Genomic DNA, 26047 nt, shown 5'->3' with positions numbered 1-26047 from the left:
AATAGCATTAACCCTGATATGTTTTAAACATCCTAGAAATGTTAAGGAAGTCAGTTTAAAGCATCTTGTTAACCTTGTCCATTTTGCAAGGAAGAAAGAAAGGACTTTACTAGATTAATACATTATTAAAATAGAATATTTTTCCTGTAATCAATACTTTTCTTTAAGCTTATATTTTATAATGTAATTTGCATTATAATGCAAGCTATAGATAAAGAACATGTATTGTCTGTATATTCATTTATTGCAAAGGATCTGGCAGAGGTGATCTCTGTATTATATATTTAGTGTTTCTGTTAAACCTCATCAAAACTCCTCATTGATGCTAAACAATAAAACAGACTGGTTTAGTCCACATGTGTTGTACCCCAACAAAGGCAGTTATTTCACAGAGTCCTGAGTAGTGCTGTGGACATGAGACATTCTTCTAACATCAACTGACACCATTTTGCAGTAGCAACAAAAGGATGAGTAAAGCCAAAGTTTGAATTTTCTCCAGCATTTCACTATTTACCCCATGATTCTTGGACATACACTGTCCAAAAATAGGAATGCATTTTCCTACCTACATAGTTTTAAATATTTCTTACTTATTCTGATCTTCTGTATCTGTATGGCTACTTTTGTTCAACTGCACAGATCTGCATTAGACTGTTCAAATCAGTTCCAGTGTTAGGAACTCTGAAGAGTTCTGCAGCTCAGCTCCAAGGGCACCACCTCTTGGGTCTAGGCGGGCATTTCAAGTTTGCATTTCTGCCTTGTCACAGGAAGAAGAAAAGATGCCCAGCCTGCTTCCATGTCCTTTTAAACTGCTACAACCTGCTCTGTTCTTACAACTCTTTCCCTGCCTCCCAAGTTTGGTTATGGAGTGGACCAATCTCTCCATTCCTACTCGCGTTGCGCCCGAATACAAATACTGACAGGCCCTTTATGTTTGATGGGCTTTTTACTTTGTTTTTAGGAGAGAGTCAGCGAAACTAGCAAATATGGGTGACTACAAAAAGTCCTCTAGTACCTGCAAAATTATCTACTGGTCTGGTTAGTTATATGTTTACTGCTGTCGCCACTGATCTCTGCCTTACACTTTTATTTCTAAAGGTAGAAATTACCGCCCTTCCCTTCTCCATTCTCCCAAGGTTGGTGCTCCCTGCCTCTCTTGCTCCCGTCCGTTAGGGTATCTGTATCGATGGCTTCTATAGTTTTGGCTCAGATTTCTCCTCTGAGTGTCACTCTATTTTGTCTATTTTGGGTTCCTAAATGCCACCATCAGTTTTGCTTAGATCTCCATAGGTCATTGGGCCGAGGAGATGAACTGGCGATATGTCGGAAGGGAAACAAAACCCTTGTATGATTAATAAGTGTATGAAAACATTTTAAATGTATAATCAGTGAATTATGAATTATGTCACATGGAGTTAGTGGCTCACTATGAAATGATATTATTTTAAAAAATAATGCTGTCAGTGGTCATTCTTATAAACGATTGGCATAAGCTTCTTCGAAAGCAGTCTGTAGAATATATTGACTTAAAACTATTCTTAGTCTTTGACATAAAAACTTTGTTTAAAAAATTCTGCTAGCAAAGAAGTACAAAGCTAACCTTTTCAAAGAATATTTCTTCTCTCTCACTTACCAACTTCACATTTCCCTGTATGGCCCCGGAAGATGACTGGTTAGCCAGAGACGGGTAAGATTCCTCAAGGGAGGAACAACCTAAGACAGGCACAGTCGCAGGGGGCCATCAGGTGAGAAATTGGGGATCAACAGAGGCAAGGCTTAGAACCTCACCCCCCCTGTTCTGAGAGAAATCTTCTGCATCCATGGATGTTTTGTTGCCCTTGTCTAGCTTGGATTAACACATAGTCTACAGGCACACACCTGATCATCTACATTTGCCCTCTTACAGCACTAAACTATGTTTTCTACCTTTATCTTGCATCTACCTACCACTTCAGCATTTTATTTAAAAAAATAATAGTAATAATAATAATAATAAGGAAGAAATGTGGGATTCATATATAAATCAAGTATAAAAATCAAACGAATAATCATATTTGACCTGATTGTTTATAATTCATGATGCGTGATCAAAACTGAAAGTGTCTGTGATATGACTGCCCTTGCACTGTTCACCATGTAAGAGCTTATTCACTATGTAAGAACTTGTTCATTATGCTTCAGAAGATTGGAGACTGTTGAGAATTAGGCTTGGGGTTGATTAATGACTGTGCATTGAGTCCCCTATACAGAATTTTATTGTTGTTAACAACCATTTGATCAATAAATATGAGAGATGCCCTCTCAAAAAAAAAAATTCTGCTAGCTAAATGGAAATAGAGGAAAGATATTTACTGAAGTATTTTTGTCTGTATTTTTATTTTTCTCTGATATATTAAGGAACATTATTAGAGAAATAGTTACTTATGACATGAATGTGAGAATATATGTATAGTGATGCTATGTTATGAAGAATCTTTAGATACTTTTTGAGAATTGTTTTATAAGAAAATTTTTATGAAGAGACAGAATATGAGTTGGGCCTTAAAGAATAGGTGGGCATATAATTATAGATTGGGTGTCATTGGAGGGAGAAATCATGAGCAAAGGTACAAAGGTAGAAATAAGTTTATTATCTGGAAAGTAATGGTTAATTTGGCTGGAAAGTGCGAGTTCATTTTGGAGGAACAAGAAAAATTGTTTTTGACTTGTTATGTATTAGATATTTGGTAGGTACTGAGGATACCAGGATGACTAAAAGGTGACAATAATGGAAATTTAGGAGAAGGTGAAATAAAAGGACAGTTTCATGAAAAGTTTGACAGAAGTTCATGACTGGATAAAAGAAATAAAAAATAATGAGAGTTTTGAGTTTGTATGACATCAGTAGCAGAAGGGGAAAGCTGGGAAAACGGGACCTTTGTGAGGCAGGATCATCATTTCAGTTTCCACAGCTGGTTTAGGACACACGCACGGGACAGCTTTATGCTGGTGCTTTATTCTTACTTTCCATTTACTTTTCTTGTAAAGCCAAATGGTGTTCTTCACGTATTACTAACTACCGGTTCTGGTTTTAAACTGACCAATGTGAAATCTACCAAAAAGGACTTTCTAAGGAGTTGTAAAAATAATTTAAGCAGGTAAAATATTTTAATAAGGTCTGTGGCATTTAATGTTTAAAATATTTTCATGTCTTAGGAACAATAGTTGCGTTTGATTCTATTCACTTTAGTTAACACCTTTGCTTCATTGCGTGTTAGACGTAGACCATAACCTTAAGGTAACAGTGACTCTCATTCTAAACTGTATAATAGGGAAGTTTCTTCTTTCTTTGGCAGATGGGAGATTCTTTGGTCAGAGAGACCTACGAAGGTGAATGCTTCCCAGGCTCGCCAGTTTAAGCCTTGTATTAAGCAGATAAATTTTCCCACAAATCTTATACGGCTGGAAGTAAATAGTTCTCTTCTGGATTATTACACTGAATTAGATGCAGTTCTATTACATGGTACGAAGGACAAGCCAGTGCTTTCTCTCGAGACTTCACTTATTGACATGAATGATCTAGAAGATGATGGCTGTGAAGAAAAGGATGTTTGTGGAGTGGACAGTCTTAACCAAAAGCTTAACAGTACTGCCCTCAAGGAAGGGCCAAGTAATGGATATTTTGATAAACTACCTTATGAGGTAAGTCAAAGATAGTAGCAGTATCGTCAGAGATAACACAGTAATTTCTAAGTGTTTAGGTATTAATGTTCATTTTGCCAGATATCAGAAATAGAAGCATTGGTAAGATACACATAATCTGATGTGTATTTTGACTTTGGAAAAACTAGACAAAATTATGTGAAGTAATTTCACCACTTTTGTTTTAGATTGACTTTAGTGATTCTGGGTAAAGTATAAAATATATGCTGTTATATCACTGATTACCACTAACCCAGATACACAGACCAATATAAATTGTACTCCACTTTAATTCATCATTTTACAGTGTACATATGGGCAATATGTGCTTAACTTTATACTAGTTGTATTAAAGCTGATTAGCTATTAAAAATCAGAGTATTAATAAGATTGTGAGAGGAATACTTGTTCTATTTAATAGTCTGCAGTTTCTCCAAATATTATTCATTCTTCTGTACTAACTATTCTGTGGTCTTCTAACTAGCTATCGTTCTTGGTTTAAGCAGGTGCAGAGTACCTTTCCCTGAAGTCTTATTTTCACTGTGTCTCTTCAAGGTCATTTCTGCAGCATGTTAGCATAGCTAGCTCCCAGGCTTCAAAAGCCAGTAGCACACTACCTGGGGTAGGGGTAGGGCCAGGCATTTCTATTCCCTGCTGACAATTGCTGTGTAGTTAACAATAATATAATCAAATCTTTTAAAGAAAAATCTATAATCTCAAATTTTAACCAATTCAAACTATCCTCCTTCTAAATTGGTAGATTTTTCAGGTTTCATTGTGATAACACAAGTAGCTTAACTTGCAGGGACCAAGATAGCCTTTTGATAGCCTAACTATAATGCCTGTACAACATTTTACAGTTAAAATACTATGGTACATTGTGTGAAGTAGCTAAAGTTGACACATAAAGGTGAACTTAAGGATCCAAAGTAACTCAGAGAGGAAGCCACGGAACCAGGGTCCAGCCCAGGCCTGCTAGGTCACGTCTTGTGTTACGGAAAGGAGGCTTCACAGACAGGATCACACCCTCTAGCTTTAGTGGGAGGCGGGAGGCGGGATGAAGGGAGACCGGAGCTGGGGAAAGAGGCGCCTGGGGTAGTGGCGTTGCCAGGGCTCCAGGAAGGCTCTGTCCTGGCGGCAGTGGGGGCATTCATCTGGAGGAAGCCCTTCACTTCTTGGACTCTTACCCATTTCCTAAAACTACAAAATAGAAATTTAAGTTCAGCAAATATATCTATTTTTAAGTTGTATTGAATTTTACCCAAACCTGAGAAAATTGACAAGTAGCATTCAAATGCATAACTGAGGGGAACTTCAGGCAGAGGAAAGAGAACGTGCAAAGGTGAGAAGGGAAGCTGCATGGCCTCTGGGGAAGTCCAGTATTTCATATGCCTGGAACAGGCCTTAGTAGCCGAAGCTGCTAGAGGTGCATTTGGTAGAGGCTCAGGGCTGCCTCAGCACCTAACGCCACAGGATGGCATTCACACAGAGGACAGAGGCGGGGGTGTCCCAGCACGGGCCGGGCACTGCACATGCCGCTGCGTCCTAGAGGGCTCTGGGGGTCCTACCGAGGTTTGCATGTTATACCTCAGTCAGTGGTCTTAACAGTGCTGTGTTTTATCCCAGCAAAATCCATTTGCAGGGGAGTTACAGATACTTTAGACTTCATAAATAATTTACTTTTGGTAAAAAATTAGAGCAGATCCAAGATTACGCCTATAATTCACACTCAGTTTCTTGTATTCTCTTGTATTCTTCATATGCGCTTTTGAGTGGAAAGAAAGGTGCAGAGTAATAGCTCACATTCCAGGAATTATCCATAATATGCAGGCATAGGCATTTTTGCATATGCTTTGACTTACAATTAGAATAATTTCCCCTTGTTTGACCTCATGTAAATTCTGTCTTTCATAAGTGTCATGGTATAAAAAAGCTGTGAACCTTTTCTGTAGTCAGTAAGGAAACATTGAAGGGTTTATTTGACTTATTTTAAAAGGAGAATAACAAAATGGATTTCTGTGTTAGGTTACTCTGTTGGTAAATGAAGAATAGACTGAATGGAGGTCGGGATGGGAGGCAGGAACACCAGATAGGAAGCTTTAGGCAAGAAATGATGAAGCCCTGGATATTGGAAAGTGTGGAAAGGAGGTGAGTGGGAGAAATATATGAGAGGTGCAGAAGGTAGGAGTCAAAAGTAACTGGTGACCGTGGAGATGAAGCTGAACATCAGAGGGACTTTTATGTTTCTGGTGAAATGACTCGGTGGACGGACATGCCATTAATCATGAAACAGTGGGTATCCTAAAATATTTTGTGATTTTTAATCATAGAAAAGGTGAGAAGGGCATGTTGACTTTTGAGGTGCCAGTGATTTATCAAAGCAAACTTGTCTGGTTGAGGAAATAAGCGGTTGCTATTTGAGTTTGAAACTCAAGAGGAAGGTCTGAGTTTACATTTGAGTGAGTCTATTCAAAAAAAGGAAAGGATGAAATTGACCAGTGAAACTCTGTAGAATGTGAATAAAGGTCAAGAATAGAATTCTGGGAATGCTAACGTCTAAGAGTCTCATAGAAGTAGTCCAAGACAAGAAGTCTGATAGAAGACGACAAGACAGTACTTGGGACAAAGGCGAAGAGCAAAGTGATATGAAGCAAAAGGGGTGTAGGAAACATAAAAAGGATGTAGTCAAGCCACGCTGCTGTGGAGAGCTCGTTGTAAGTTCCCCCTGGTTTTGGTCATTGGGAGATCTCTGGTGATCCTTCGCCATTGTTAGTTCAGTGGAGTTATCGCCATAGTATGAAGCTGTAAAACCCTTACTATAGTTAGCTGAAGCATCAGGGAGGCGGGAAGACGCAGAGACAAAACGTGTTTACTCTGAGTATAAGCAGAAAAATACTAAGTTAATATACTCTGATTCTGGACTGTAACATGGATAAGACTGTCCACCAGTAATGAATACTTGGCATCCCGACTTACACGCCATTCCTTTGCGTTGCACTCAGAAAGGGGCATTCAGAATGCCAGAGCGTATGGCTCCCGCCCTGTTCTAGCTTACCTCTTAAAGGGAGAAAATACAAGTGATGGTGGGGAATGCAACCGGTTTCTGTTTTGTGATGCAAGAGATTTCAGGAGAGATTTCAGCACGTTTATGTACTGAAGGGATGGGGCCCGTAGAGAGGGAAAGCATCCATTGTGTGCAAGTGGTTTAATCAGTACAACAACGTCATGTAGGAGAAACCAGGAGATAGAACCAGCAGGCCTCCAGGACGGGAACGCCTGAGGCAAGCGGACTCCCCTCTGTACAGCGCTAATGCTGCAATACACTGAGTGAGCTGAGCAGGGAAACTCTTTTTAAAAAGTTTCCCAAGTCATTTGAAGATGATCTGAGTTATTTAAAGGGGGAAAATATACTTAAATATGTCAGTGATATAATGTTACCATAGTTGAAAATAATTTTGTTATGAGTAGGGTTGGTTTGGAGGGCAGATAGATCAACAGCGTCTTGGAAGGCCTTCCCCACACTTCACATGCTGCTCATTGTGGTATCAATGGTGCTTTATGCTAGGATACCCCCCGTATAAAAACACATTTTGATAGACATTAGGTACTGGATGAGTTTTGGGTTGTAGGCCTGAATTAATAAGAATTGTCTTACAGGCCTGAAACCTGTTTTGTTTTATTTAATAGAATCCGAAAGTGCTGTTCTCAATGTCATGGTCTCACTGACTTTTCATTATTCTTTTATATCTGTTTTGATATTTGCTTAAAATGTGATATTAAGCGTCACAGAATGTTTTCACACAATATGCATCTTTTCATAATGGTGACTTTTGTTTGAAACAATGCCAGAAATTGCTAGGAGTTATTTAAATTACAAACTGTCTGGAAAAAGTAAATTATTTACCCTCTGATACAACTTTTAATACCTTTTTGCACTAACTGCTTGAAAGTTCTACTGAAACAACTTTTAATATTATTTAAAACACATTTTTGATTCATTCTACAAGTATTTAAGGACCTCCTCTTGCCAAGCCCAAATATCTCATAGGTTCTTTCAGACATTTAAGAAACAGAGAAATCCTATATGATTTAAACTCTTTGATAGCATGAAGACAAAGGAAAGTTTTCAATTTTTTTATGAAGCCAGTGTAATTTTACAGCCCATCAAAAGAAAACTACAGACTTATTTTACTTCTGTAAACAAATAAAATATAGTAAATAGAATTATTTTAAAAGATGATGCAACAAAATCATTCAGGGTGTATTCCTGGAGTTCAAGGTGTTGTAGTATTGGAAAATCTATATAATGATATAATAGTGCAAGGCCAAAAGGAGAAAAATCCTATGATCAACTCAATAAATGTGCAAAGTTTGTTGAGAAATGACAGTTATATAGATAGCCGAAATTTTATCCTTCTCTGTTAAAAAGTGAAAACCTTATTAAGCTATTGATTAATTGTGTGCTACCAAAATATCATTAACCAAAAGCTCACATGGTATTTAATTATCAAACACGAGAAATATTTGGTCCAGTGTGGTAGTCACTAGCCACGTGAGTCACTGATCACTTGAAACATGGCTAGTCTGAACTGAGCCGCACTGAAAGTGTAAAATATAAGCACGATTTCAAAGACTTAATATGAAAAAAAAAATCTCAGTCATGATTCTTATATTGATTATATATTGAAATGATAATTTTTAATATAGCTCAATATTAAAATTAATACCACCATTTTTTCCCTTTTTTTAAAGTTCATTAAGAAGTAATTGACAAATACTGTATTATTAGAATGTACAACGTGATGATCTGATACACACTGTGGAATGACTATCAAAATTGAGGTACAACACATACATCACCTCACATCCTTAACTCTTGTGTGTGTGGTGAGAATGCTGCAGACCCACTCTCAGCGATTTCCAAGCAGACAGTGCTATATTATTAACTGTAGGCTTTTCACTTTGTAAAAAATATAGTTACTAAAAAATTTAAAATTACGTGTGTGCCTCACATTTGGTGCTTACATTCAAATTAAAGCCAGGAAGAAGACAACGTTACTCAGTTTTGTTCCGGAAGTACAAGCCAATGCTGGGAGATGTGAGAATGAAATAAAAGTCATACTTCTTGGAGAGGAGACTATAAAGTTATCATCAATTGCAGACAATATGATTATGTATTTACAATACTCAGGAGAATAGACTAAGAACTATTAGGAACAATAAGCAAGTTGGCAGGTTATAAAGATAATAGACAAAAATCTATAGCTTTAGGAACTCTAGGAACGTAAAAGATCATTAAAAGATAAATCAAACCATGCCCTTGAGTAGAAAGGCACAATAAAGTGAAGGTGTCAGTTTTCCTTAATCTGTGTATTCAGTGAAATTACAGTTAAAAATGCCAACAGAATTTTGTTTTTTACTTGGAAAGTTCACCTATAAAACCTGAAAACAGGAAAATTCTGGGCCGGAAGGGTAATGGAGGGGGCAGGAGTGCCACCAGATAAGAAAGTGTATTATGAAGCTATGGTACAGATATTTGTGGGTCAAAAATGAATACAGATTCTCATTTGCAACTAAACCAATGTGTTCCAACATCTAAATGTCTAAAAATGGAGAACAAACATCTATTTGATCCAGAGGGTCCTTGGTATGGGAGAAATGAAGGATAAAAAAATGGAACAAAATAAAGTCCAGACCAAGAGGAAAGAGGAAACACGGACAGCTCCTTTGGCTAAGGATAACATTTCTGTATACATTTCTGTAGTTAAACACACACACACACACACACACACACACACACACACACACACCAAAAAAAAACAATAATCCATACACACACACACACACACACACACACACACACACACACACACACCAAAAAAAAACAATAATCCATACTGGGTTTTAAAAATTTTTTTCTGCCTTTCAGAATGACAGAATTTAAAAGTATTGATACCAGTGCTGTCTAAGACATAAGTGAGTAGATGTTTTTATACCCTGTTTGTGGTAAATTGATGCAACATTCTGAAGGGCAATTTTGTGCTTATATCAAAACTTAAATGCCTGAAATATTTGCAAAGCTTGCCAGGACACACACACACACACACACACACACACACAAAATGATATTGCAGCAATGTTTGAGGTAGGGAAAAAGAAACAAGAAATACATCAATGAGAAATTAGTTGAATTTAGTATGTCGCATCTATAAAATGGAATGGGGTGGATTTGATTGTACAGATATAGAAAATCTCCAAGATATATCATTACAGGAGAGAAGCAAGGTGCAGAACAGTGTACGTAGCATCATTCTTTTAGTGTAAATCCAAAAATAGAACTTCATATGTATTATCTGGAAAGGATCAGAAAAACTTAACAGTGCTTACCAATGGGAAGAGGGATTGTAAGATTTGAGGGTAGAGAGGGACAAACTTCTCATTTTCTACCTTTATTCAGTGTTTAGGTTTTCTAATGTTTTACCTGAATTTTCTTTTGTTGTTTATATAAATTTTACATGTCAGCAGTGTACATGTTATCTGGATGATGAGATTTTAGACTAACTTTTAATTTCTTTATATTTCCAGGTTTTTATAATGCACACACACCCCTTAATGTTATTTTTTTGAATCCCAGTTCAAATGTGAAAAATAAATAGCAAAAACATGCCAAGCCTTACTATACTCAATATATATGTTAGTTATCAATGCTCATATTTTACGTACACTTTTTAAACTTGTTATCATGTTGTTCTCACTATTTTGTAATATTTTGGCCTAAAACAGTGAAATTCTAACCTGAATTAATACTGGACCTACATGGCCAAAAAATTGAAGAACATTTAGGTTAAAGGGTCTATTTGCAATACAAAAAATGTAGCCACATAAATACACTGCATTAAGTAAAAATCTCAACCTTCTTCGTCTAAAAATTTTTACTACTTAGCAAAGTACTCAAATCTTTTTTTCTTTATTTCATGGTTCAGAACAGGCTGTTGTAGTTCTTCGAAAATTTCTTTAGAAGCCTGAACTGTTCACCATTAAGAAAAATAAACTTTGGACTAGTTCAGGGAAATTTTAATTAGAGACAAAAATCTTTTTGATTCCGCTTCCTTAATACTTTTTGTATCTGCTCGCTGCTCCATCCTCACTGCCCGTTTTCTCTGCTTGGGACTCTGCAGTAGCCCCCTGGCTGCTTTCCCTTGCTGCTCCCCTGCCTCCAGAAGTATCCCCTGCAATGATCTTTCTAAAATACAAGTCTGACCGCGCCGCTCCGCACTTCAGATCCCTTCAGTACTTCTCATGGCTTTCAGCATAAACCCAAGCTGTGTGAGGCTCTTTGTAACCCAATCCCTACCACTCGTCTTGTCTTTGACCTAGTTTACTTTTCACTCTTGAAAGCGGAGCCTTCCCCATACAAGCACGCTTGCATTTTGTGGTCAGGCCGGGACCTTGTGTAGAGTTCTCGTAGCGGAGCATACTTCCGTCAGAGCTCTGAAAGCACGCCATGGTACTTAGGAGTCCCCGCTGGATGCAGTGAAGCTCTGAAAGCGGGAGCTCTTTTCTCTGTCACCGGTGTTTGATGTGTAGTAACTGCTGAGGAAATGTGGAGTCTGTGAACAGCTGTGGTACTCAGCAGAGTACCTGAATATATCTTTGCACTGTACCAAAAAAATAGTCAACATGAGCTGAGTATACGTTGAAAAGTTTTCAAATGTAATATAGTCTCCTATATGTATGGTTTTGTCTGATTTGGATAATTCTATTGAACATTGATGAGTATGTGAAAATATTGTTGTAAGGTAGATGACGCTATTGTTCTTTATTAGACCGTGTTCTATGCTTAATAAAGTGATACTGTTTTCAATCTCAATGATCTTTTTTCTTTTGTGTAGCTCATTCAACTGATCCTGAATCATCTCACATTACCAGACCTCTGTAGATTGGCACAGACTTGCAGACTACTGAACCAGCATTGCTGCGATCCTTTACAATACATCCACCTCAATCTGCAGCCGTACTGGGCAAAATTAGACGACACCTCTCTCGAGTTTCTACAGGCTCGCTGCGCTCTCGTCCAGTGGCTTAATTTATCTTGGACTGGCAACAGGGGCTTCATCTCTGTTGCTGGATTTAGCAGGTTAGTGCCAAGGCTTGTTGAGTTGATTTCACCAGCAGGCTATCCTTACTGTGTAGTAGTTTGTGTAATGAAAGTCCAAAATGATGTGCCATGTACTTTACAGAAACAAAAAAGAAATATGTTTTGTGAATCATGTTGAGAATGTGTGTGCATATAAAAGTGAATGGGTTTCAACATCTTCTTCAGCTAAATTTACAAATATGAAGGGAAGCTTGCCTTTGATCTCATAGTCTTTAACTCCCAAGTAACTTTCAACAGAGCTCTCCTTCTTTCTCAGATTTTAGCACAGATGATTAACACATTTTAAAAACTATTTCCAAATCAAAACCTACCTCTCTAATATGATTTGTCAGAAATGGAAAACAATTTATTATAGAACATTTTTAATTAAACCTTAATTACATGTGCAGTACATCACCCAAATTTAGAAGCTCATTTAAACTAATTATGTTGAAAATGCAGTTGCATGCTAAACAGGCTACCACACTTGCATACCTGCCCAGGTGTTTCTGCTCCTTTTTATTTAAGAATTTAGTTTCCTCACTATTAAATGTCACCTGTTAGACATTTGAAAGCTCTCACAAGTGCATATTCATTTAGTAATGCCACAGTACTTTTTCTTATGATACAACAGGTGTTTTCTCTTAACTTTGATGATGGTTATTCTCATTGTATGTTATAGTATAATCCCATCCTTTCATTAAATTAAGTAATGAAGGAGTGGAAACTTTGGGGAAATTACCCGTTATTTTTGATTAATGAACAAACTTCTGTTTTTAGAAGTTAAAAATGAACTACAGCTTCCCTTACACATATCCCAGTGGATACATCCTTAAACAATGGTTTATGGATTAGATATTTATGTATTGAGCCTTGTTTCCTCTTGACTTATATTATAAAAATAAAGATGCAGTTCCAGAAATACTTGATATCATTAGATTCTCATGAAGTAAACATGTTTAAGATAGGAACAATGTGTTCCAAATGCTCATATTGATTGCACAATTGTTGCACCAGCCCTGCAGGCTTAGAGCACATGTGAAAGCATGGATGCACTGAGTTTCTTCTTTCTTTTCTCACAGAAACAGAGCCGGGGTGGGGAACACGTTCTTAGATAAAACACGTTATTGTGGGTCAGAGAGTCTAAAGATTTTATAACATAGTAGCTATACAAAATGCCTTTTCATTATGTAAATTTAGAGTGGCTATCTATACTAGAAAAAATAAAGCTTTTGTTTTCTTGGCAGGGTAATTTGGGTGATTTTTTTTTATAGAATCCACATTTAAAAAATTTGTAGGCATTTGACAGCTGTCTTGTGGAACACGGCTTAGTCCTTTCTACCTCCCGTTGCCCCAAATACACACACATCGTTCACAAATTTTCCTCTTTGCAAGTAGGACCAAGAGGACGCGATGACTGTGGATATTTAGAGCTCACGCTATGAGCCATGAAGGAGGACTGAGAGCAGGTAGAACAGTTGGTGTCAGTAAGCATTATTTTACATTGTGAGGCCCTTTTGGGTATTTTAATTACCTTCATACTCTTTGCTCAGTGTTGCCCACTACCAGGAGATGTTGTTTGTTTTCACCCTTTGTGTGCAAGGCATTCTAGTGAGTGGTGCTGACCATGTAGAGAGATGTCTAGTATAGTTCCCACCTGCAGGCTATGGAAAAGATAAAGATACGAAGATAAACATAAATATATTCTTGCTCTATTTTTATAACAAAATAACAAGGTGGCAACTAGCGATTATTGACATTCAAGAAAACATTGGTGATGAATGGCTGCAGTCCAGGTTCTTCAGAGACATGCTTGCTGCATGTAACTGTAATATAATGAGTAAAAATGTAAAGGTAATATTGAATTAGTTTTTTGAAACTCTTTATGTAGCTCATTCTAGTGCATGAGCAGAAATATAAGTCATGAGAAAACTTAACAGTGCTATTTAGCAATAACATTTTAGACTCATAATGGATAAAGATCTGCTTTTGCACAGTTAAGCTCCAATCTGCTTTGTCACCGGCAGATTCCCTCCCATTTTCAATTCAGTTATGTCAGTTGCTGTAGGATCATTTGCACAATCATGAAAGTACATACATAAATTTAAGTTTTCTGTATTTCACTGTGGTATTTCAAACAGTAAAACCATAAATCTTGATAAGCACAGTCACTGTTCCCATTCAGAAAAGAAAAAGTTTAAATAACAGAGAGAGAGAATCTCTTTTTGAGGGGTGAGAGATCCTAGAGTTTCCCAGCTGATTGCTCTGGCCCCTGGGCTTGACTAGTGCTCATAGTCATTATGGCTTATGGGTAGCATCCCCAGAACAAACAATAAATATTCATGGCTTGATTATTAATGAGTAATCTATGAATAAGTATGGTTTGTTTATGCTCATTACTGTGAAGAAGGCATATTTATAATACTTTAAAAAAGAAAAGTACATTTATAAACTAGAGGAGACCAAAGATGATGAGCTGGTGTTTGAGCAGCTTTTTGGGAAAAGTTTGATACTGTTTGTTTTTGTTGCCTAAAAGCCTTATTCTCACAAGTTTGGAACCGTTTTACTGGATTTTAAGGAAACTTTTTAGGAATTTATATTACTCAAAATAGGAAGGAGATAGGTTAAATTGGAATAATAATTTAAAACTTTTAATCAGTTATTAAAATCCTATTCTATCTATGGATTTGTGATTTGCAACTTCAAGTACTGCTAATGCATATCATTACTCATTGAAATAACATCTATTATAATTCTGCTTTTCTCCTATCATACAGTGCCCTGAAGTCTTGGATATTCCTTGCCTCACAGCCTGTCTGTGTTTCGAGGCTTATTCCTATCATTCTGACATTCAAAAAGCCTTAGGTTCATTTGTCTACTGTCATATTTCTTTAGATAGTTGCCTAAATTTAATCACCTTGACCTCTCCCTCAGTTATGTGGAGTTTTTTACTCCTAACCCCTCTACTTGTTTCCTTCAGAAAACATTCTTGGATGCTTCCTAGGTTGACGAACTTTATTAGATGTTTGACACAGAGCTACAGTTTTATAGGATAGAGAGCTTATTGCCATAGTCACATACTTGCTTATCAGTTGCCTTATTTAGATTGTCAACTCCTAGAAATCAGAGACAATTTTAAGACTTTTTTTCCTCTTCCTTCTACCATTGCTGGATAGTACCATACGCAGTTAAGCAGGAAGTTTTCTTGTTATTGGCTTCATTTTGGATCAGATGTATTAAATACTCCCAACTTATTTCGGATTGAAAATTATCTTAAATATGCTGTTTTCTAAAACTCAGTGAGGGTCAGCTAACAAAACATAGATTAGAAATCAGAAGCCAGGGATATTTAAATCTCATTCTCCCCTTTACACAGCGGACCAGTTGTGAGGATTAATGCCTCTTATTTTGTGATGAGTGATCTCAGATTAAATCATTCAGTCATGTGATATTAATTATTTTAGGGTGCAAGTCACCGTTTAGTAACTTATTTCTCATGTATTTATATTACTCTGGATGAAGTAATTCATCTTATAATGATAAACAGTTTTTTTTTTCCTCATAGAAGGGACCTCGTTTGGGATTGTTTGTCTGAATTTAGATCTTCTCATAATATCCTCAACATCAAGAAATACTTTATGAAAATTCATACCACAGAATGAATAGACTGTAGGAATTAAAGGAGCTGTAATTCTCCTTTTAGGTGACCAGTATCACAATTGAGACGAATAGAGGGCAAAGACAAAAACATGTATGCAATTATGCATTAAAATGAAACTCATAAGGGGAGCGTTCAGGAAAGACACGAGTTGTATTCAGCTAAGTACTTGAGTCTGCTGTTACTTCTGCCTTCTTGGAATGGGGTTCTATGAAAAAGATAACTATAGATCTTATGAGAAGAGGAAGGGAGAATACAGGGATACTGACCACGTTATCTGCTCAGAGCAAAAATATGCAATATAGAAAAAGAGAGAGAGTCAAATGTAGTTTAGGTATGATCACTGTCGTTATTGTGCTTTCAAATTCTATCATTCATTAAATCACTTCAGGGAGTTTTCTGGTCTGTTAACAGTTGGCTTTCTGGTGATTGGCTTGATATCACTCTATAAATTCTTTAGAGGGGTAAAGTCCAATAATGAGAGTGTGGAGGAAAGGGATGTCAAAGTATTCCAAGTCTAGTATGAAAAAGAATTGCAGAACAAAGTGCTTTGCCAAATAATGAAGACCTTCAAGTGATAAGGTGCTAAGGGTTTTAATTTTAAGAGTCAGTATTCTCATTTAACTTGTGTATTCTGTACATTTTAGAAGTATCAAATAAAAATAGGATACTCTTTAGTTCTCTGAAAGCCTACATCTATTTATAAGCTAGCTAAAGTGCTAGCTTACAAATAATGAAGAACTGCCCATAAACTAATGTGTATACTCAAAATAAGGTAAAAATGTTAATCTCATCATATTTCTTGGGAATAATTTGATCCTATTAAGGGAAAAATACTCTGAGTCCATAGAACTTACTGTGTGTCAGAATTGAGGAAACTTAAATTCTCTAATTGCCTTTTCAGAGTTGGAAGATTCATTTAGCAAACTCTTATCAGATCTTTTTTACATGCCTGATGTTGTGCTAAGTACTGAGTACACCAAGAATGTGTTTCAATTACCAAAGGATTTGAGGAAGCTTATAAAACTTAGTATAAACAAATTAGTAAGGAAGGAAATTGTCGTTAAGAGAAAAATAGTGGTTGAAATAGATGAGTATGAGTTCAATTCAGTATATAGAAGGTATATCATAATTCAGGATATGTTGTCTACCTTGAAGTAGGTCCAGAACCTGGATAGTGAGCACCATGTTCAGTGGTGCCCTCTGGATCCAGTGAACCACCCTCTTCCTTGAACATTGTAGTGATGTGCTGATGGTCCCATTTTTACCCCTGTTCCCCTTCAGTCTATTCCCCAAACAGAAACCAGAGTGATCCTGTTAGAACATATGCAGGTTGGATCACTCCTTTGCTCAAAACCCTCCAATGATTGGGAATCCTGTCTTCCTCAAAATAAAAATCTAAGTCTTTTAGGACACACAGTGTATGCACTGCCCCTTTCCTCTCTGCTCTGCTGCTTATCTCCCCCTCACTCTGTGCCGCCTGCCTTAGCCTCCTTACAGTTCCTCCCTCTACGTGCTGTCCTGCCCCAGGGCCTTTGTGCTTGCCCTTCCCTTTGCTGGAAACACTATTTCTCCAGATAATCGGCTTTGCTCACCCCCTCACTTCCTTCTCAGTGAGGCTTCTCGGGCCGCCCTATCCACCCTTATTCCTACTGCCCTTCCCTGTTTCTGTTTTCTTCTTGGCACTTTTCGCTCTCTAACATACTATTTATTTACTCACTCATTTGTTTATAGTCTCCTTCTCCTACCAAAATGTAGGTTCCATGAGAGCAGGGGCTTTGTTTTGTCCACTGTTAACTCCCCAGCACCTGAGTAATGCCTGGCCCATAGTAGGAGCTCAACAAATATTTGCTGAGTGAACATACCTGATGCAAACTGCAATTTAGCTAATACAACAAGCAAAGCAACAGTAGTGAGGTGGGTCTGTAGAAATCCAGGAGAGGGAGCAGTTTGAGGAGTGGCAGAGAATTTCAAGGAAGAGATGAGCAGTTGTGTGAAATGCCACGAGTAACAACCACCATATGTACTGCAAGTAGAGCTGTCACCCCAAGGACTGAAAAAGCCCACTGGATTGGGCATTTAAAAGGAAACAGTGAATTTAGAGAGTGGAACACATATAGCAGAATACATCTTGCAGTGGATTAAGAATAACGGGTGTTCAGGTATAAATAAGGTAGGTGGACTCCTGGGTTATTTTCAATATTTTTAAATAAATTCGTAGCAATTGAATTTTGTTATTGTTGTTTGAATAAGAGACAGCCAAGATTTAACTTTTATTTTAATGCTTGTGGGGTGCTTTGACCTTTACACACTGCTTTCAAATACTGTTTGATGTTCAAAACCAGGAGGCAGTGTGACGAGTGCTATTATATAATCTAGTCCACCTTTTAGCGATGAAGGAATGCCAAGACAGGGTAAATGTCTTTTCCAAGGTCACATGCTAGGGAGTAGTAGAAGAAGGCAAAAATCCATCTTTCGACTTAGAAGTCCAGTGTTACTTCCTTTATTAATATAAGTGATTGATTCAGTCAATTTTATTTTGTATGTGCATTTGTGAACTGATTAAATCGTTTAGGAAAACGATATGGCATAAATAAACTAACATTTCAGTACTGATACTGCTAAGATATGACACTGAGTGCACGCCTGTGTCAAGAGGCCTGGCCAGGGACTATCGGTGCGAGTGTTTAAGGGTCATTTTGCTTAGTTGATAAAGTTTCATAGGTTCAAATGCTTCTAGACTCACATTTCCTTTTAGGTTTTTTTCAGATGATAACGGACAGTACTATTTTCCTCCCGTCTGTAACATAGCTAAGATAAATGTTGTTATTCCTGCTCTTATAATGAATTTTTGTCCTTCATGTTGAGTTATTTCTGTGTATTTTATGTGAGGCTACAATTGAATATCTTGTAACAATTTCAGCGCAGTCCAGCTACTAAATAGTAAGTTACAAGGAACATATCACAGCTTACAGGTAAACCAACCCAGGAATTTTCTGGGTTGAGAGGAAGCTGGTCTGATTTGTTTTGAGGTCATTTAATTAAAGATGTCCCTTTGTGTGCCAGGTTGAAAATATATTATCCAGTACCAATTGGATACCATTTAGGGACAAATATCTTCCAGGAGTTTAGGGTTTACATTTTGTTTTTTTACTACCAACTCAGGTGTGAACTATAGGTAAGTAGGAACTGTAGGTAAGAATTACAGGTCAGTACACCCTCTACTTTCTTAATTTTTCACAGCATTTTATATGACGTGAATCCATTTTTATTTTCTTCAGTGGATTTATTTTAGCCTAACCATGCCTACTGTGGTATGCAGGTGATGAGAATTTAAGTGAAACAAGTTTTATGTTTTCCCTAATAGAATTCCGTTCTTCTAAAGGTATCTGTTTCAAGTTGATATAATTCCAAAGTACTTGCAAAAATATTTTTTAATTTTGTGAAATTCACTCTGAACATTATTTTACAGGTTTCTGATGGTTTGTGGATCTCAATTAGTACGCCTTGAATTATCATGCAGCCACTTCCTTGATGAAACTTGCTTGGAGATTATTTCTGAGATGTGTCCAAATCTACAGGACTTAAATCTGTCATCCTGTGGTAAATTACCACCTCAGGCTTTCAGCCATATTGCCAAATTATGTGGACTCAGACGGCTTGTTCTCTATCGAACAAAAGTAGAGGTAAGAATAACTCATTTACATGTTTGCTAGTGTAGAGCCAACTGAATACTTAGTTGCCTATAATTTCTCATATAATGTGATTTCTTATTTTTAAATAGATCAATGTAAGATGCCACCTGACTATTCTAAAAGCATTTGAGATGATTTAAGTCATTTCAAAATTATTTAGATCTGGTGTGTTGTGTTTTTAATTATAAGAAAATGTTCTCTGTGTTTTTAAAGTTTTTGTAATGCTATTCATATTTCCAGGTAACAAATACAAGCAGTGGGCTGAGGTGAGCTGAAATGCGGGCAGGGAATGAATTAGAGAAAGAGGTAGGAAGATTGTATTCAGGAGGATATTTGCTTGGAGGGGGAGGAAGCAAAGTAGAATTTATCTAAGACCAGACTTAGGAGTTAAAATTCCTGATAGCATAGTTTCAGAGCCTCATTAAGAAAAATGGAATCATGTCATGCATATTGGTCCTCTTGATTTTCTTCTCATAGTATCTCTAAGACATCTTTCCAGGTCATAACATATACCACCTGACTCTTTTCATAAACTGCATAGTGTCTGGTAACCATAATCCATTCAACCATTCCTGAAATGATCAATATTTAGGTTTCGCCAGTGTTTTTTCCCCTTTTATAATCTGTCTAGCAATAAATTCTTTTACACAGTTTTACATACACATGCTGTCACTGCTATAGGATAGAATCCTGTAAATGGTATTGCTCGTTCATAGATTGTGTGCCTGGGCCCGTGCAGTAAACAACCACTTCTTGTCACATACTTGTTCTCTCTCCTCCAGTCACGTTGGCCTTATTTCTATTCCTTGGACATTCTGGTACGGTCCCTGCTCATGGCTTTTTCTCTTCACCCCGTCGGGAATATTCTTCAGCGCGTTTACATGGCTGCCCTCTTCTCAACATGAAAGTTCAACTTAAATTTTTTTTTTTCTGGAGATGGCTCCTTGGACATTGGTAAAAGGTAGCCCCCCACTTCTAGTTTTGTTTCTTTCATAACACCCAGCTTTATTTTCTTGTTAGCATCATTATCGCTCTGAAATTCTGTTTTCTTGATTTTTGTGTCCTTACACTGGGATGTAAGGTGTTTCATGAGGGTAGGAATCTTGCCTGTCTTTTTCATTGCCATGGTTTCAGCATCTAGAATTGTACTAAGTAAAGGTTGGCTATTCAATAAATATGTATTGAATTAACAAATAAGAAAGCCGAATTACTTTTCCAAAATAATATACCAATTGCTTTCCACTACAGTGAACCCTTGCCTGTATTTCAGTTCCCTTATCTCTAAAATGGAGATAATAAATGTACAGGTTTCATAGGGTCATTGTGAGAATTAAATTACATATAATGTACTTGGAGGTTTCCGAGAACATAATAAACCCCCAGTAAGCATTAGCTGCTAATAACAATAGCAATAGTAATAATATTATGGCAGTTTTGTAGTTTTCCTATATGATAGGGGAATTCACTTCTCTCTATTGTTTTTAAAGTATTTTTGTAAATCCTGGTATATTATTTTTCCAGATGTATCTTTCAGCAAGGATTTTATTAGAAGTGCCTTCATTATATTTCAGTTGTCTCTTTAATAAGGCTTCCCATCTGATTATGTAGGTCTTGTTTGATATGCAGGAACATGTTATAGTTTTCTTCACATAGGCTTTAAATCTTTGTATCTTTCTGATTTACTTTGTCCCTTGCATTTTATTATCTTAGATGCTATTTTTTCTTCTATTTAATTTTAATTGATTATGGTTAGTATTAAAAGAAAAATTTGTTTTTTGTGTATTTATATCTGCTAACCTTACTGAATGCTTATAGTTGCTCTAATAACTTATTTTGGATTTTGGATTTTCTAATGACATAATTACATAATCTGGAAATAAATACACTTTTTCTTTCTTTTCCAGTATATAAAATATTACTACGTTAGATAGAACTTCATAAATAATGTAGAATAAAAGAATCACAACAGGCATACCAGTCTTATTTCTAATATAGTGGGAATGTCTCTAATGTTTCATTTTTTAAAATATTTATACAAAAATATTTGAGTACCTGTTATGTACTAGACCCTATTATAGATTATTTTTATATGTAGTTTGATCTTGCTTTCTGATAAGTAGTCTTTATCACTCTTGTTTGATAAAGATACTTTGATACTTTATCAAAACTGTTTATGCTTTTTAAGCTTCTGTTAACACAGTCATCTTTTTTTCTTCTTTTCTTTACTAATGACTTATGTTGAACAGTCCTTACACTTCTGGGGTAGTCCCTACATGTTTTTAGTTTAGCATATAGCTAGATTACTTTTCTAATATTTTGGTGTCAGATTGCCTAGATTTGGATTTTAACTTTATTACTATTTTTTTTACCTTAAGGAAGTTTCTTGACTCCCTGTGCTTTGCCTTCCCCTTTTATAAAATGGCAATGTATCTCAAAGAGTTGGTGTGAGGATTAACTGACTTAATATAGGTGTTGTGTCAACAGTCTGGGTTATGGTAAATGGTCTTTAAGGTTTTACATAGCAACATGATTTGGGAAACTCCGTTCTCTTTCTCTCTCTCCCTCTTTTAAATCTGGAATAACTTGAAGAAATGGGAATTATGTGTTAGATAGAATTTACTTATAAGGCCATCTGGGTGTATAGCCTTTTTTCGGTAGATCAGAGTAGATAACTTTTTCTACTAAGTTTTTTTCCTGATCTGTAGAAGCCTGAAAGTATGTGAGTATGCAAATTTCTGTTTAATGCAGTATTCCCAGTTTGGGGCAGAGTGTTTAGCTAGAGATTAACTGGGGACCTGATATGGTGGAAAGAAGACTTTGATTATATTTCTGGCCCTGCCAGTGACAAGCTTAGTAATTTAAGTTAAGTCACATAGTTTCTGAAATTCCCAGATTCTTTACTTGTAACATAAAAGGACTATTGTCCTTGAATGCCAGTTTAAAGATAGTATTAACCATGGGTTTATAGGTCTGTGGCGAAATCATGCACCATTTGTGTAGGTATAAAAGTACCAACTGTCTTTTCTTGGATGGGCCTGTCCATTCTGAAATTATGTCATACCTGCTTTTTACTGGTATATTTACTATTTTATTGGCCTGTATACTATAAAAATCTGATATCCTCTGAGCAAGATAGTGCCCCACTTAAAATTTTCCTATTTAATTTTAAGAAGAAATATAACATAGTTAATTATTAAATGAACCTTCAGGAAGGAAAACAGGGTTAAAGCCAAGAAATCATATTAAATTGCTATACATCTGTGGTGATTTATAAAAGTATATCCCATGGGGTGCATTCGGAATGTTATATATTAACATGATTTGAGTGTCAGGGAATCGTTAAATAGCCCACAGTTTTCTTCAGTTCACCTCAAGAAACTGAGACAATTTTTTTTAAAGGATGATTTAAAGGATTGAAAAGATTTCAAATCTCAAAGAGTGGAGATCTGTACATATGCATCTAAGTCTAGATCATTGTATGAATGAATTAAGTAAGATTTGGGTTGTACCTTATGTTACTACCTATTAAAATTTGTTTTTATTAGCCTATTTGCTAAAATACTGTAAAATCATTTATAAATTTATCCTATACAACTTTTCCACTGTGTGTAGAAAAATTTATAAAATTGATTTTCACTGAACTGCAGTTGATTTACAGTGAAATAAAAAATGTCATTTTAGTAATATTAAGTGGTAAGATTCAAAATTGAGAAAACTTACCCAGGCAGTGTTTACTTTTCCTGCTTCCCAAGTCTGTATTCAGTGCTCTCGACCTATATGTTACTCACTTTTGGGACCTACATCAGACTCCCACATGTGTACTAAGTAACCCAGTGGAATAAAGAGAAGGCAACACAATCAGTTGGTCTCTTTTAAAACAGGTAAAAGCCATAGAACTGGTACTCGTATCAGTAGGCAAACACTTCTCTTATCATTTAAGCAAAGCATTATGTCACCCCTTCTCCTTTCCATCCACCTTCCCTCGGTGATGTTGATGATGAGAACGGAGAATGAGAAGCTGAGATTTCAGGGACTGGCTTCTCTCTAGACTTTACACATAATCATTGGCAGTCCATTTAGATGTTATGTTTTGAAAAGATGGTGCAGTAATTGATTTCAAATGCCTCTGTTTATTCTAAGGAAACATGAGAAGAAAAAGAAGATACAAATTTGAACTTCCTGGGAGAGGTTTTTATTTTTATTTTTTAAGAAATACATATTATCCAGTACCTGTTTTATCCCTGTTTTTTAAAACTCCACAAAGTTGTAAAATAAACAAAAATTAGTATTACAAAAATGTTGACTCTTTTATAGTATATTAATCAGAGAGCTTAGATTTATGATATAATAGAGTTGTAGTTTATGTGCCTATGTGTAACTTATATTACAAAACATAATACATTTATGCTATTTAATAGGACTTAAGCTAGACTCTGTGTATAGTAAATAAAGCTCTTGAGGATATTAGAGATCTGGGTTTTAGTCCCAAAGTTTGGGAAAACTTACTCAGTATATTCTATTTGCTGTCCTAGACATTTTGCATATTATTTAGTTCTTTACACTAGTCCAATGAGGGGAGGTGTTACTCTGACCTTAGATGATGAAACAAAGGTCCCAAAAGATTAGTAAGTTTCCCAGTGACACACAGCAATAAGTTAGAGTCAGAGTTTGAACCTAGGTTTGGTGGCCTTGGATGTTATAGTTAAAATCATAAGATATATAAAAGCATACAATAGTAGTTATTCTAATAACTTGGCTTACTCTACCTTAAAGAGATTTTTCTTTATCACTTAATTATTTTTCTAAGTTGCAACTGATAAAATACCACATTGTAACTAAGATATATAACATTATATTCCAAAGTGTAAAATAGAAATAATTAAGTTGTATTCTATAAATATTTTCTAGTCTAAAATATGTACCATAGGAAATGGAATTTTTGTCTTTTATTTTTATTATGAACAAACTTAATTTGAAGTCTAAAATAATAATTTAAATAATCTGTATTTTCAAATAACAATTAGTTATTACAAATTATGTGTTGTTGATGTCTTGGTGGTGTGTTCTCAAGTGGTTAGGCACATCCAGGCATGTTGCAGATCAGATTGCTCAACTAGAATGAGAACCTGGGAGAATGAGACTATAGTAGGGTCAGAATTTCCTTGTATGCTGGCAGGTTGCACCTGGCAGTCCTACGTGGCCCCTTCCTGAGCCAGTGGGGAAACAAGCGCTGGGGCCACGGTGCTGGGCTTCTCTCCCTATGTATTGTACCAGAAAGGCTGCTGCGCTGACCCTTGAGCCTGATGTCCAGCCTTGTCAGGAACTGGGTGTGTCCCAGTCATGGTCTTTGTACTGCTTGGTTTCTGCTTCAGTAATAAGCCAAAATCAGAGCAACCTTAAAACAAGTCCCAGGTGTCATTGTCACCAAGTTTTGAGCCTAGTCTTTTACTATCTGGCCTAGCTGATTAAAATAAGTCAAACATGTAAAAAAAAAAAAAAAACAGAATGAAGTGGTGGTTTCCAAGGGGTGGGGAGCAGGGGGTAAGATTAATGGTGTTGAAGGTTACAAACAGGTAACAGGTAGTAAATAAGCTGTAGACTGAGATCTAATGCACAACATAATGAATATAGACAATAGTATTCTACTATAATTATTGCTTCAGTGGCAATCATAATACAATATATAATATATCAAAGTAATACATTGTATGCCTTAAGTTTACAAAATGTAAACTTACAAAAATCTCAAATTTACCAAATTAGAAAAAAAGGGATTTTTCTCCCCAGCTCCACTGCTTTGGCTATTACTATGGCTAACACCCTACAATGAGCAAAAAACAGCATTAGGACCTTGTTGAGACTATGGCTGTGATTGAGACTGCATAGCAGTGAGGTTTGGGTATCACAGTCACACATTATTTCATAATTTAAAAACTGGGAAGATACTTGTTATTTAGTCTGTGACCCATTTAATAAAACTCAGTCCTTATCTTGGCTTTCCTACCTTAAAAGATTTGTGTCCTTAGGTAAGTCACTTACACTGAACTAAAAGTTTATTTATCTATTAAAAAAGAAACATACCCTATCTTATAGGCTATTGAGAAGACCAGATTAGGTCATGTTTGTAAAAAATAATATCAAAAATTAAAAAAAACTATACTTTATTCATTAGATGGACTTGTATAAATGTGAAAATAGTATAGTTTTACTCAGCAAAGTCCTGCACAATTATTCTTACAGATCTTCTTAAATAGTATCTTTTTCATCATATGCTAAGAGACATTTAGGCTGAAGTGTCTTTTTCACCATTATGATTTGTTTCTGGTAAAAGGAATGTTTTCCTAAATTGTAAACACTGTATAATGAGAGGGACCGTCTTTGACTGTTTACTTCTTTACAACTGATACCTAGAACAGTATCTCGTGTTCACTATAGTGAATTTATGTAGTAGATAGTCAATAAACCTGTGTTGAGTGAATTAGTGATAGCTATTTCTTACCAATTATCAGATAGGTCAGTAAGCAGAAGATAAGTTTCTCCTACAAAATAACTACATCTACTAAGCAAATGGATTGGTGGCTCTATATCTTAAGAAACTCCAAGAACATATTTGAACTGTATTTGTTCATAAATTTTAGCCCTAAAAGGTAGTGAAATATGGTTCAATTTGATATGTTAATTATTTCATGAGATCTTTTTTTTTGATGTGATTAGAACTGTGATGAAAAATTGCTTAATCAGAGAAATAACAGATGTCTGTTTATAACATCAGTCTCTCCCCGACAAAAAAAATTCACTAAGTAAGATATGTGCCAAGTGAGTGGTATAAATTTGTTGCATTTAGTAGATGCAGTTCAGTAAACATATGCCTAGTAA

At 36.1% G+C, this 26047-nt stretch overlaps 1 protein-coding gene across 4 annotated transcripts in view; it reads left to right on the top strand.

The window, feature by feature from the left end:
- FBXL4 (F-box and leucine rich repeat protein 4) overlaps positions 1–26047 on the top strand; it is a 64222-nt gene that overhangs the window by 20759 nt on the left and 17416 nt on the right. For 3 of the 4 annotated variants that reach the window (XM_036890404.2, XM_036890406.2, XM_036890400.2), the window contains exons 4-6: positions 3312–3681; positions 11574–11818; positions 18949–19162. In XM_036890404.2, the coding sequence (XP_036746299.1) occupies positions 3312–3681; positions 11574–11818; positions 18949–19162 (829 nt within the window). The remainder of the gene's footprint in view (positions 1–3311; positions 3682–11573; positions 11819–18948; positions 19163–26047) is intronic. The other variant, XM_036890405.2, reaches the window with a different exon arrangement.

Source organism: Manis pentadactyla, chromosome 12 (genome assembly GCF_030020395.1).
Source record: "Manis pentadactyla isolate mManPen7 chromosome 12, mManPen7.hap1, whole genome shotgun sequence".
NCBI classification, from domain to species: domain Eukaryota; kingdom Metazoa; phylum Chordata; class Mammalia; order Pholidota; family Manidae; genus Manis; species Manis pentadactyla.
The sequence above is the reverse complement of the archived record's forward strand: the minus strand, read 5'-3'. Positions and strand labels throughout refer to the sequence as shown.